At 41.0% G+C, this 15,041-nt stretch overlaps 1 protein-coding gene across 3 annotated transcripts in view; it reads right to left on the reverse strand.

Annotated features, from left to right (window-relative positions):
- znf609b (zinc finger protein 609b) overlaps positions 1–15,041 on the reverse strand; it is a 123,996-nt gene that overhangs the window by 88,472 nt on the left and 20,483 nt on the right. For 2 of the 3 annotated variants that reach the window (XM_058077025.2, XM_058077017.2), the window contains exon 2: positions 3,801–4,687. The exons of the other annotated variant lie outside the window; for it this stretch is intronic. In XM_058077025.2, coding sequence (XP_057933008.2) covers positions 3,801–4,559 — 759 coding nt within the window. In that variant the 5' untranslated portion in view covers positions 4,560–4,687. The remainder of the gene's footprint in view (positions 1–3,800; positions 4,688–15,041) is intronic. 3 annotated transcript variants of the gene reach the window in all.

Raw genomic sequence — 15,041 nt, forward strand, 5'->3', positions numbered from 1 at the left:
CTCTCTCACTGTATTATTTGTGTAACATGGTGTTACATTCGTCATTTGCTCAATACCAAATAACACCACAACAAGAACAAACTTAGGATGTATGCAGTATTGCCCTACTTCACGAAATATGACAGAACCTCAGATTGGTTAAGTGCTTTAAAGGCTTTATCATGTCAACAAAAGAACGTCTTTCTCTTATGACAGTGTCTCCTACACAAGAGACAGTTGTCAATGTAAATGTAGTCAGTGTTGATTTTTACCCCAACAATGAAAGACTACTTATATAAATGGATGTAATTCCTTAAGTTAAACCTTGACTTGCAGAAACAGACCCTCCCTTTCACTCACATCTTAATGGTATTCAACTCTATTGTGCCCAGGACCAGAGGAGAACTCGTAAATAATCAGGTTAGTGAACCAGTACCGATGGGCATGCACTTGCAAAGCTTTTCCTGAAATATCATTGGACAACAAACAATCCAAGGCAGGGTGTCCTGGATTTAAGGTATCACACAGGCTTCCTTACAGACCATCCCCCATGCTCGGTTCCGAGCTGCAGGCATGCTTTGCACAAGCCCCCCACCCCCACCCCTACACGCAAACAGGCACACACTGCTCCAACAGGCATAGCTGGAGCTTGTGGGATTAAGAATGGAACACGATGACAGACAAAAACAATCCTCAGCACGGCCCTGTTCTTCTGTCTTTTCAACTATGACAGCATGAAAAGGGTGCTTGGAGGCATACAATAGATACAGTGATGGATCAGCTCCATGAGTGAACAAGATAAGTATGGTTGAATAGCTACACAGATCACTATATTGTTCTTTATGACAATGTCAGTGTTCAAATTATGTCCAGAAAAATGAAACATGACGTGATCTGTTAACACTGCATGTCATGGTAGGTTCCATTATCAAGCACTGCATGTATTTTGTGTATACTGTAAAAAACACAAATGTGGATTCCATGAGTAGCTGAATTCTGTAGCTGATCTCAAAAAGATATTCAACAAAAAAGATAACAGCAATAGATCCTTGTATTTATCATGTGGCAGATAGACAGAAACCAAACCAGGCTATCACAGTTGCAATTTCTAAAACTCCACAGTGCCAGGTGTGCACCTAGACCAGAGGTGTCAAACATACGGCCCACAGGCCAAACCAGGCCCACAGATGGGTTTCATCCGCAAGATTTTATAAATATGCATTTTTCAATAAATTAACAGATATTCTAATTACGACCACTGGGTGGTAGCAATAGTAATTGCAATTGTGTTAAGCAAGCAAACTGTTTATACCGGTAAAGTGCAGCCTGCCTTGTGTCTTACCCCCGTCATCTATTACAGCTTCCACGTTTAACATTATGTGCTTTGGCAGCCTCATTACCCCAATATGTCTCTTGTCAAAAAAGAAAAAAAGGACACAGAGTGTTCCAAGAAAAATGGTTTCTTCACGAAAGTAAATGGGAAAGTTGTATGTTTCGTCACCACTATGCGAGTCTTCATGCCGACAAATATGACAACTTTCATTGACAGCGGAGAAGAGAGAAGGTGAATGAACTGTTGGCGGATCTGAAGAAACAGCAGTCTGTGTTTAAGCTACGTTCACACCGACGCCGAATCGATGGCAAATTAAATCGGCGAGCAAAGCGGCGGCAAAGCGTAACAAAGCTTGATGAAAGCGTAAAGACCGTAATACAGCGTAAGAAAGGTTTGAGCAATTCGGGACATTCGGCAAGAGCGCCAAAAATTTTTAAACTGTTTAAAAATTTGAGGCGATCTGTCACAAATTGCGTAAAGCGGGGAGAGCGTATTAAAGCTTATGAAAGCATCACAAAGCTTATCAGAGTTTTGCTCAAAGCGTAGGAAAGCTTAACAGAGCTTGGTTCAAAGGATCAATGGATCTGCTGCATCTTTATATAACGTAGCGTTGTTGCCGACGCTATGGAAATTACACGACTGCGATCGCTAACAAGCTTTTTATTGCACAACAATAATACTGGCTACTGTCGGCCGTAACCACGCCGTTGCAACCACCGCCAGCAACACAACAGTACTTCCTCCACCAGACACGCCCCCACCCCCTGGTGCATTCACAGTCACCCGGAACAGTCGGACACCCAAGAGCACAACGTCAACATGAATACGTCGGGGTCGCTACAATATGCTCTGGATCAGAGGCGGGATGCAGTCGGGATCTCGAAATTTTCCACTGCGTAACAGAGCTTAACAGAGCTTAAACATATCTGAGGAGATTGTGAGATTTTTTGAAAAATGACGCCAAATTCGTCGCCGATTCAAAGCGCGACATTCGGCGTCGGTGTGAACGTAGCTTAACTCACAACTGAGACATCAGAGTGTGAGTGCAAACTAGCAGGGATTACCTTGTGTGGTTGTGTGTGCGCGTTTCTGGCTCGATGAGTATATTTTCACCACGTTGTATTTTACATTTTAGAGTGCTTAGTGATGACGTGGAAGTTCCGAGTGAAAAAAATACAAAAAGCACGTTTATTTTTAACATAGTCCGTCTTCGCTGTAAATGTCTGCATAAACAAAAAAAAGAGTGTTATAAATATCTTCCACATGGTGTCGGAATTGCATGGGTGACTACAGCTTCCTCAATCACAAGCAGTGGCATTGCAGTTTGTTGAAGATTTAGTAGCGATGTGTGCAGAGGCTGACGACATGCCATTAGAAAATTGTTGAATTTAAATTTTATATCGTCATATTGTGATACATCCTAAAAATATTGTCATATATTCTAAGGTCACCCAACCATATTTCATATTATTTATTTGTTTTACTAAAATTGTGTTCTATAATGTACAGTATACCATGATTTTACCAATCCGGCCCACTTGGAAGTAGATTTTCCTCCATGCGGCCCCTGAACTAAAATGAGTTTGACACCCCTGACCTAGACAATTTTCATAGGTGACAATCTGTCTCAAAAGGGAAAAAAATAAAGCATTCCTATTCCACTTCACAATATGGTGAAACCTCGGTTAGCGTATGCCCGTTTGTGTATTTTTGTATACAATTTAGAGTGCATATTGAGGTGTTAGTAAACTGCGTGGGTCCAAACATATTTTATCACAAAACATCCATGTTGGCATGTTCTGACCTGGAAACCAGAAACAGAAGTCATACTCAGTCGCCAGTCAATCAGCGGTTAACTCTGTAAACCTCTGGGACACAGTTTCGCCAGTTTCACAGTTTCTGTTTTCCTTATTGATCACACCTTGCAAAATAGCCCACAATGGTGCCCAAGAAAGTTGCAAGTGCCAGCACTTTGAGAAAAAAGGGGAGAAAGATTGCTTAATTCAAGAAGTCAATAAGGGTAGTCAATCAAGGTAAAAATGACATTAAATGTTTGTTTCCCCCTTTCATTAATCATGCATATGGTGGTTAGTGTGTGTTGGCCACGCAGTCAGAAAATCAGGAAGACCTGGGTTTGAATCTCCACTTGGGTATCTGTGTGAAGTTTGCATGTTCTCCCCGTGCATGCGTAGGTTTTCTTCGGGTACTCCCGGGTTTCCTCCCACATTCCAAAAACATGCTAGGTTAACTGGCGACTTTAAATTATCCATAGGTATGAATGTGAGTGTGAATGGTTGTTTGTCTATATGTGCCCTGCGACTGACTGGCGACCATTCCAGGGTGGACCCCGCCTCTTGCCCAAAGTCGGCTGGGATAGGCTAAGCTTCTGGAACGGATTAATGACGCTAACTGAGGTTCCACAGTAGACAGTAGACCATGACATTAAGAAAAACAATTGCATACATTAAATGTAAAAATGTTAACATACCTTTTCATTTTTCACCTTCTTCAAAGTCTTGCATTCAATAGTACCATTTTCAATCTCCTCTGGCTCAGTTTTTGTGGTTAATGCTGGTAATATTCCAACAGGCTCAAGAGCAATATTCACAATTTGATTGGCTTCTACTAAGTCTGTTGATTGGGTGCTCTCATAACTTGCATTACGACTGTTCCCCAGAGAAACTTGGACTTGAGACACAACCTCCTTCTCCATTGCAGCAAGGGCAACAACTGCCGCTCCATCCGTTTTGTCCTTTTTACTTTTGCCTGCTGCCCCTTCTTTATCTTTTTTTCCACTCAGAACACCTCTGGAGGCTTTTCCCCCTTTTTCAATGTTCTTCCCAGAGGTTGAATTGTTGCCTGCAACAGCTGTACCCACTGTTGCGCTAGTTGGCTCGCCTTGAGTCCGTCCTGTAATTTCCTTTTTGCCCCCATCTCCACTTGAAGCTTTGCTATTATTGTCTTTAGAGCTTTTACTGCGCTTGTATTTGGATTTGCTTTCTTTGCCTTGAGAGCCAGACACTGGACTAACAAACCTGATGTTGTCAGGCAACGCTGCCACTGCACTGGGTGGTGCCGCCATGCCGTCCTTGGTGCCAGACATCTCAAGTTTGTCCTTCTCTAAGTCAGCGTCAAGGTCAATAATCAGATTTCCAACACCAATATCCCACTCATCCCCGCTGTCGTAAGTGTCCACCGCATTCGAGTCCACACCTTTCCCGCCTGCAGTGCCACCACTTAGGGACATTTTAGTGGCAACAGCCCAGGATTGCCTCGGTGAGGTCCAACGCTATCTCGGACAGTTGGGACACAAGGGCAAGGGTTAAAGGATCTTCACGTTCTAAACGTTCCCGTTCCATTTGGCCACATATTGCTCTGAAAAGAAAAACACAATTCAATATAGTCAATTCTATATAATAATTCAAACATCAAATAACCTGTGAGTGATTGGCTACAGAAGTAAATGCTAACATTTGTATAATCCTGTAATTCCAAGATGATCACTGTGAAAATCCCCATGATGCGCCGCACTGATGTGATAACACAGTTCTAGAACACTTTCTTCATAACCACTTCACAGTTACCATGACAACTGTGGGAAATGTATCCGAAATCCTGCTTTGACAGCCAAGGTGGCCCCCTCTGCTCAACGAGGTTGGCCACCGTTTGATAAAGCACTACCGATCATGCCAGTACTGAAACTCCCACATTCTTTATGCCGCCATACATTTTAAACACAGAATTATACTGCATAACCAGATTATTTAAAAAAGATGAAAACATCTTATGATGAAAAAGGCATAATTAAGGAATTAAACCACTTTGATACCAATAGCATTTAACACTACTGTGAGCTTTTCAAAGTTACAAAAATAGTTGATTGTCTATTGGGATTATTACAATTATGTCAATTGTTTCTGTTTGTTTCTGAATAATTCAAAGAATACTGAAGTGGCACTGATTCAAAATTAGATATACGGTGGAATGTCTCGCGTTCATGTTACCTTCAGGATTTATACTGATCTATTTTTACTAATCAATATACACTTGGGTGAACTTTTTTTCCCCACATCGTGCTTCCAAGGACAGCCAAGTGTACGTATACTGCAGTGCTAACTAACTAACAGTGCTTTAAAGAACGCAGTGTTGAGTCTCGCACAGAAGCAAAGCGAGGTCCATCCAGTAGATTACTATTACCTGCTACAACTTTTGGAGCATGTTTTTGACAATTGAAGGTAAATTTAAAGCATTTATATTGACAGCTATAGATAATATAGTCATATGCATGTGACAAGTGTCACTTTATTTTAATATGCAAATTGGTGAGAAAGCAACTTTCAATTTTGCTTGTGATGTCACTCACGCTTTTGAAACACCTTCAGGAGACAAACCCAGAAGTACTGTCATCCCTGACTACATCATGATTTCAACATCTCTCCCTCGCTCTTTCCTGGTTTTTCAAACATGAATTCATAAATGGTCGCAGTTACGTGGTTGGCTATGGAGTATTATGTATGTGAAAAAATAAAAAGTCCAAGCACCAACATCCAGAAAAGCTTGGTTTATCCTGTTACTTTTTAAGTCTCCAGTTGGCAGTTAAACACTTTGTATGTTGTAAACTTCCTTCAATTCCACTCCGACTAATGTCACAGTTACATGGCTGGGCGACCAACATTTCTGCTATACAAATCAAATCAAACTTCAGATCAGGAAGAAAATAAGTGGGTGTGCACATCAGCCACAAACCAAAACTCATGCAATGGATTTAGTGCGGTGAGCTTGTTAAGCACCCATTACATGTCTGTGTTTTTCCGACACTGAAAAACCTCTGGAACTTACCCTACCTTTCACAGGGCTTCTAGCTTTGAGACAATCTTTAAATTAATTTAAATCCCTTCTCTTTGTATTTTTTCTTGTATGTTTGTGTTAATGAATCTCCAATGTGTTGGATACATGTGCTATGTCATGTTGAAGCACTATTATCCATGGGGCAGTCTTGTCTGTTAATCATTGTTGGTGATCAAAGTGTGTGTCATATTGTGTGTTTGGTCACCTGCCTTGCACAATACCCACTGTGCACCTTGACACCAACTGAGGTTATTATTCTAGGGCTGTGAAAGTAGCAATCTAGTATAAGTCGTACTTGCACACACTCATGAGTGCACTCTGGTTACCATCTGGAGTGGTCACATTAAGTGATATAGAAAATTGCGACATGATAATTACAATGTTAAAAGGAATTGACGCCGCAATGTCAACAGATTTTGTGTGTAAATTCTGACATAATAGTATTGTGTGTTTAATGGTGTGTATTTTTTTCATCATTCCATATCCATGTTTTTTTTTTTCCATTGTATGTACATGCGTGAATACAGTGTGTATTTAAATTAGGGCTGTCAAAGTTAACCCATGAACGGGGGTTTCCCTTTAACGCAGATAATTTTTTTTGACGCCCGATTAACTAGCGTTCCTCCTGTATGACCCAAACCGTAGTTGTAACTCTGTAGCCACAAACTGGAACAAATATTGAGCAGAATTGGAGAAAGAAAAGAATATTTTGAGTGGTAAAGTTAGCTTCAAAGCCCTGGCAGATGGCTCTTGTAGCAAGACCAAAGTTATTTCTATCTACTGTCGCTGTGTTTGACTTATCACAGATTAAGATATGCCTTTATTCGTCCACCAGTGGGACATGCAGTGCTACCTTGGCATAAGAGTGTCCCAACTAACCAGTGTTTTTGACATTGTTACATCTCTGGCATTTTCGCATTGAACTGCCAGCTAAAATTGGAGTTACAGCTGCTATTGACTGGCTGTTCGTCGATGACCATAGCTGAAGTGATTAGTGATTTTGCATCAAACTAGCTAGGAGAATATTTTCAACATCTCAGTAAAACATACGTGCAGTATAACAATGTGATTGATACCATTTATTATGTATTGTATAAAACTATGGCAAGAACGACATCAAACGAAAAGCACTACATGAATACAGCCACCATCCCGCTTGGTGAACTTTGAGAACTTTTTTCAGAGAGACTGAGTACAACAATTATGCACATTAGTCATAAAATTGTACCTCTATGCATTCCAACATAGTATCAGCATATGGAAGCAAATATAAGATGAAAGAAAAAGGGGGAAAATACATCCAAACATCCCTCTGAGTACGGTAGATGCTGCGTTCAATGACCGTCAAACAAAGTGAGATGAATTGCAGCTTGCATTAAACATTCAAAAACGGTGGGGTTTCTGATTAATAGCTACAGTATTGCAATAAAATACCTGACCTGAACATGTATTACAATATTTTTGGGAAGTATCATGATATGAAGATATAAAACCATATGAAGTTTTAATTCAGCAGGAGTCTTGTATAAAAAGCTACTAACCTTAAGCCATATAACGAAATACACTCAAATTGTAAAGCAAATGTATTTATGCCTGTGTTTGTCATTAAGGAAAATGTAATCACCAATACCATTCCAACTGCATAGGGAAGACATTTTTATGACACTCGTTTTGTTTACGTGGACATAGGGCAGACAACGCTATTAATTTGAAGGACGGTCACGGAAGTGTGTTCCATGTGTGAAGAATGTGTATTTACGTCTAAGACGAGCTGACTTCAAAATAAACGGGCTTCTCGTATTTTTTTCCACTCAGAATCTGCACAGCTTCAGCAGACATTGTAAAACCTTCCTTACATTAAATCATTTAAACACAATGTGGTGAAAATATACTCATCGAGCCTGAGTCGTGCACGCACACACACAACTTCTTGGCGTACTACATCAAGCTAACCTCTGCTAGCTTCTATTCACGCTCTGGACGAGGAAATCCAGCCAGCTTTCGCCTGCGTTTGTGACCTTTTCACCCTGTTTAGGTCATTGAGGTCCGCCGAGTAAATATTTTTTCGCACACGAACGTTCCTTCTCCCGATTATTATAATTTATACCTGTATAAGTCACTTTCGTATCATTGGAGGAATCTATACCGGTAGATAAAAAATATTGGCCAACCCTAATAAAGACAAATAGTAATACAAAAATATGCTTGCTGACTGTACTGTTTTAAACAATGGCCTATGGTAATGGAATTGATATCCCTTTTTCATTAAATTTGTTGTATTTGATGTTGTAGTTGACCACAAAGATTTCCCCAACTTATTATTTCTATCTGTGATTAAACACAATTAATTCTGAGTTAACTATGGACAAAAAACTATTAATCTATTAGTAATATAGATATATATTAGATATACATTATTAATAATATATATTAATATTTTAACAGACCTAATTAAAATACAATGTGTGTATTTACTTATGTTCTCTTCTATTCATCTGACACCATGACAGTAGTTTGTTTTCTGTGCAGTTTCCTCCCTTTCTGCCCTTATGTGGTTAGCAAACATTTGGTTAGCATGTGGCTAGCAAACATTTCTGTACTCCATCCACTTTTACTGTTTTTCAGCACCAGGTATGAAGAAGCCCACTCCAGTAGGCTTTAAGCGAACACTGTGGACAACATTCTGTCATTATTAAGGATGTGGTAGTGTGCCATTACAATCCAAAATCAAAGTTTTGTACAATAGGTAGGGTACAATGTGGAATGGTAACAAACACATTTTGTTATCGTACAATAAATGTTGCCTCGGATTTACAATCTGAAATCAATGATGTGAAAAAAAAATCTTTACTTTACTGTATCCTCAGTTCAACCATCACCCCTGATTACTTGATGGGGGCAATGATGAGAGGACCGTGTCTTCCGTAATATCATATGATTTGTAGTACCTCATAAAGTAGCTTGGTACATGAGTTTGATACTGGATTTGAAATCACACCCTCCAGAAAAGTAAGTGCTTCAGCACAATGTGCTAAGTCATAGGCTGTTCTGTAATTCTGTTACTAATTCCCATAATGCATTGTTGCACTGCTCTTTACAGCGTTGTTAATGTTATGTGTTTAGTGTTATATAATTAGCTTTTTCTCATTCCATGGAATATTGGTAAATGACCTGTGTGTACTCACTTACTGTATTCATCTACGATTTAATGTTAATGTTATATTGTTTGTTCACCTGACACCATGACTATGCTCATGTCCATTCATTTTCAATGGGAACATTTTCACAAACTATTTTAAATTACAGAAATGCAGACTTGTCCTGAGTGAGCTGAACATTTTGATGTTGGGTTTGTTTGAACTGGTTAATAAATGGAGGAGCTAAGAAACTGAGTAGTTGGTGAAGGAAAAATGAGGCGGAATAAAAAGTAGTAGGAAGATTAGGAATAAATAAATGAAAATGGCTGACTACAACAATGTACTGTATGTGTATGCTTCATGAAAGTAGTCGTTTTGCACTTTACTTCCACTAAGAACACTCATTAGCAGTGATTTAGGCTCTAATTCGAGTGTAGACTGTTCGGGGAGCATTCATATGCTCTGGTCACGAGGAAAGTTAAAATTTCATCACTGTGCTTGCTTGTTTCTCACAGGTGGCTCTTCGGGGCAGGTTTTTCGGAGTGGAGAGATGCAGCTGTCACTGTTTGACTGCGAAAACAGTTGTGTGGTCTAATTTGTCCAACACCTTCACAAAAAAAAGACTGTAAACTCTACCGGCAGTTGATTTTCTGCACTGCCCTTGGCTGGAACTGCGATGCAAGCCCTTTTGGAAAAGCCCCTATTGAGGGATATGTCCCAGTGAAATTCACATTGAGCGAAGGGCATGCAGCTTGTGCATGCCCACCACAGCGCTTGGCCTTTTCCACAGATCCAGTTTCAGAGAGTTATCTATGACAAGGGCCACATAAGGGTGAAATCTGCTTTGAACATTTGCTCATCTTATAAGCCAAACAATCCAAATAATGCGATAAGCACGTTTTAATAAGTGACTGAAGACATGAAGTACTGAGTAAGTCAATAATTAAGGCTAAGGTTTCCTAAATCCTAATAGCGTGCAATTGTCTAAAGACTGCGATGCAGGTGAATGAACGATGAGGCTCTCCAACATAATCCGTGCAAAAGACACCATCTGCCATCATTTAACTAGTGGGTAAAAGCGAGTTTCTCATTGTTTGCACACAGCAGTATGCCAGTCTAACCAAGATATTCAATTACTGAGAAACACAGAGAGAGCTGATGAAAAACAAGAGAACTTGTCTCTAGACATTAGGAGTGAACATTCTCCAAGCTCACCCCCTAAATGAGTTTCTTCTTGTCACAAAGAGTAAATAAATGTCTGTGACAGTTAAGGTGATGAAGGGGTCATTTTATGTTCAGTAGTCTCTTTCAGAGAAGCCCAATACATGTCTTGACTGACAAGCCTCATGTTCCACCAAGTTGTGTGGTCGAGTGTAGCAGCAAGAGTACAAACAGATACCAATTTATACACACTACAACATAGCACTTCTGTATTGTAGTATTAGCGTAGGACTAGGCACACTGCACCTGTTTGAGTGGAAAAGAGAACCACCATTTCGTTCAATAGGAATAAAATAGGTAAAGCAATACATGATCACAGATTCATAGCAGCTTGTGTTGATGGTTTACAGATAATTTCATCATGAAGTGCGGGTTTTTCTCTTTGTTGTCGTCACTGGAATCATTGGGATGATGTCACATTATAAACCTAGTTGATGCAGCTATCCACTTTCAGCCACTGTTGAAAAATAATCGGGTTTACCCTTTCTCAACTTAGTAGAGTAACTCAAACAACTACTGTATTGCACCACTCAGAAATAAATATATTTAGTTCAGCTAGGTAGAACCACACCAACCCAGCTGCACATTCTCAAGCACCATTCATTATTCCATTAAAGCAGCTTCTCAAATAGTGGGGCTGGCCACCCTGGGGCATGCGGTGAACTGTCAGGTGGGGTATAAGAGACAGGGAGTATTTTCAATGTTGAATGAGATGACTCTTTATTGATTGATTACGTCCATACATATACAACACACTATGGGTGGAACCGGACAGGATGATAGGGCAATGAAGGCGGGGGAGAAGGGGGAACGACAAGAGGAGAGGGGAGGGGAAAAAGTAATTCCAAACTAAACTCCTAATGAAGGAGCACTGTTAAAAAAAACATTGGCAAACATTTTACACATGTAAACACGTTTTTTTTACGGTGCAAGCTGTGGTCCACGCCATGCCCGCACCAGAGGGTGCAGATGGAGGGGGGTTTAGCCACGAAGGCGTTGGATGAGGAGGGATGTGAGTGTGAATGTGCATATATGTGGATGCGTGGCCCGCGGACATTCCCCCCGCCAGGTGCCCAACCATGGGAGCTCAGTTCGCAGGGTGTCAACATGTAACCAAGGCAACCAATCGTCCCTACAATGTAAACCCTTCGTTATTTATTATTTATTATTTTGTACTGTCATACTGTCTTGCACTGAAAATGGAGCTGCTGCAATTTCATTCTACTATATGTAAAATGACAATAAAGGGCATTCTGATTCTGATTAGGGTTAGCAAGGGTTAGGGTTACGGTTAGGGTTAGGGTTTGTCCCTTGAGTATGCTTGTATATTGCACAACTCTCCATTTTGCTGCATTTTCCTGTTTTCTGTTTTTCAGTCCTGTTTTTCAAGTCCAGTCTGTACAGGACAGATAAAATATACAGCGGGGAAAATAAGTATTGAACACGTCAACATTTCTCTCAAAAAACATATTTCTAATCGAGCTATTGACATGAAATTTTCACCAGATGTCGGCATCAACCCAAGTAATGCACACATACAAAGAAATCCAAACATTTATGTCCATAAATTAAGTTATGTGTAATAAAGTGAAATGGCACAGGGAATAAGTATTGAACACGCGTACTGAAATTTATTTAATACTTAGTGCAAAAACCTTTGTTGGTGATTACAGCCTCAAGACGCCTCCTGTATGGAGAAACCAGTCGAATACATTGCTCAGGTGTGATTTTGGCCCATTCATCCACACAAACTGCCTTCAAATCTTCAAGGTTCCGGGGGTCTCTTCTGTGAACCCGGATCTTCAGTTCTTTCCAAAGATTTTCAATTGGATTCAAGTCTGGTGATTGACTGGGCCATTCTAGCAGCTTTATTTTCTTTTTCTTCAACCAGTTGAGTGTTACCTTGGCTGTGTGCTTGGGATCGTTGTCTATCCACCCTCTTTTCATCTTCAGCAGCCTGGCAGATGACAGCAGATTCTGATCAAGAATGTCTCGATACTTTTCTCCAGTCATTATTCCTTCAATGATATGAAGTCTACCAGTACCACATGCTGAAAAACAGCCCCACGCCATGATGCTCCCACCTCCAAACTTGACTGTTGGTATGGTGTTTTGGGGGTGATGTGCAGTGCCATTTTTCCTCCAAACATGTTGTGTCTTATGACATCCGAAGAGTTCAATTTTGGTCTCATCTGACCAGAGTATGTTCTCCCAGAATGTCATGGGTTTATCCAAATGTTGTGACGAGCTTCAACATGCTTCCTCTTCAAAAATGGAGTCTTGCGTGGTGTGCGTGCATGGAGGCCATGGCGGTTGAGTGCATTACTTATTGTTTTCTTTGAAACAACGGTACCTGCTGATTCCAGGTTTTTCTGAAGCTCTCCACGAGTGGTCCTGGGCTGTTGGAGAACCCTTCTGATGATTGTTTTGACTCCTCTGTCTGAAATCTTGCGAGGAGCACCTGGCCGTGGCTGGTTTATGGTAATGCCGTGCTCTTTCCACTTCCGGATGATGGCCCCAATGGTACTCACTGGAACTTTCAGAGGTTTAGAAATGCGCCTGTAACCAATGCCTTCAGTGTGTTTTGCAACAATAAGGCTGCGTAGGTCTTTGGACAGCTCTTTGCTTTTACCCATCATGCAATGGTTCTTGTCTAACACCTTGCTGGTGAGAAACCTTTTTAAAAGGCATTAATCAGGACTAAACCAGCTGATATTACTTTGCACTAATAGGGGACAGGTTAACCTTCTAAATACTGACAAACTCCAGCTGCTTTCTTGGCTTTCCAGACCTTTTTACCCCTCCTTTTCTTCATGTGTTCAATACTTATTCCCTGTGCCATTTCACTTTATTACACATAACTTAATTTATGAACATAAATGTTTGGATTTCTTTGTATGTGTGCATTACTTGGGTTGATGCCGACATCTGGTGAAAATTTCATGTCAATAGCTTGATTAGAAATATGTTTTTTGAGAGAAATGTTGACGTGTTCAATACTTATTTTCCCCGCTGTATATCATCATTTTTTCAATAGTGTTTTAAATTGGGGGCCATGAAAACATGTACACTGCTCAAGGGAAGACGTTGTAGATCTGAATGAATGAAATATTTTTCATGAAATACTTCTGTATTTCTGTTCTTTTCATAGTTGAATATGCTGACAACAAAATCACACAAAAATGATCAATGAAAATCAAATGTATCAACCCATGGAGGTCTGGATTTGGAGTTCTCTAAATGAAAGTGGAAAAACACACTACAGGCTGATCCAACTTTGATCCTTTAAACAAGTCAAAATGAGGCTCGTAGTGTGTGTGGCCTCCACATGCCTGTATGACATATTATACAAACTTCCCCACTGAGGGACGAATAAAGGCATATCTTAATCTTAATCTTATGACCTCCCTACAAAGCCTAGGCATGCTCCTGATGAGGCGGCGGATGTTCTCCGGATGGATCTTCTCCCAGTAGTGGTGCAACCTGTCCCAGATGTGGTCTGGGGTAAGGTCTGGGGAATGAGCGGGCCAGTCCATAACATCAATGCCTTCATGTTGCAGGAACTGCTGACACACTCCAGTCACATGAAGTCTAGTATTGTCTTGCATTAGGAGGAACCCAGGGCCAACCGCACCAGCATATGGTCTCACAAGGGGTGTGAGGATCTCATCTCAGTACCAAATGGCAGTCAGGCTACCTCTGGCGAGCCCATGGGGGGCTTTGCGTCCCTCCAAAGAAACACCACCCTTACCGACCCACTGCCAAACCAGTCATGCTGGAGGATGTTGCAGGCAGCAGAACGTTCTCCACGGCATCTCTAAAGACTCTGTCACGTCTGCCACATGTGCTCAGTGTCAACCTGCTTGCATCTGTGAAGAGCACAGGGTGCCAGTGGCAAATTTGCCAATGTCAGTGTTATCTGGCAAATGCCAAACGTCCTGCACAGTGTTGGGCTGCAAGTACAACCCCCACCTGGGGACGTTGGTCCCTCATACCACCCTAATGGAATCTGTTTCTGACTGTTGGACTCATTCTGTGGCCTGCTGGACTCATTTTGCAGGGCTCCGGCAGTGCTCCTCCTGATCCTCCTTGCACAAAGGAGGTAGTGGTCCTGATGCTGGATTGTTGTCCTCCCATGGCCTCCTCCTCATCTCCTGATGCACTGGCTGTCTCCTGGCAGAGCCTCCATGCTCCATGCCATGCCACCAGGCACATTGTGTCATACAGGCACGTTGTGTCATACAGGCACATTGTGTCATACAGGCACACCGAGGCCTCACACACTACTGAGCCTCATTTTGACTTGTTTAAGCATCAGAGTTGGATCCAACATCAAAATTTGATCAGCCTGTAGTGTGTTTTTCCACTTACATTTGTAGAATACAAGTAGAACTCCAAATCCAGACCTCTATGGGTTGATTTGATTTTCATTGATCATTTTTGTGTGAGTTTGTTGTCAGCAAATTAAACTATGAAAAGAACAAAGTATTTCAACATGTTCAACAACAACGTGCTCCCTTTAT

The sequence above is a fragment of the Doryrhamphus excisus genome, linkage group LG11, assembly GCF_037039965.1.
Source record: "Doryrhamphus excisus strain RoL-2023G ecotype Guam linkage group LG11, RoL_Dexc_Guam_v1.1, whole genome shotgun sequence".
NCBI classification, from domain to species: Eukaryota; Metazoa; Chordata; class Actinopteri; order Syngnathiformes; family Syngnathidae; genus Doryrhamphus; species Doryrhamphus excisus.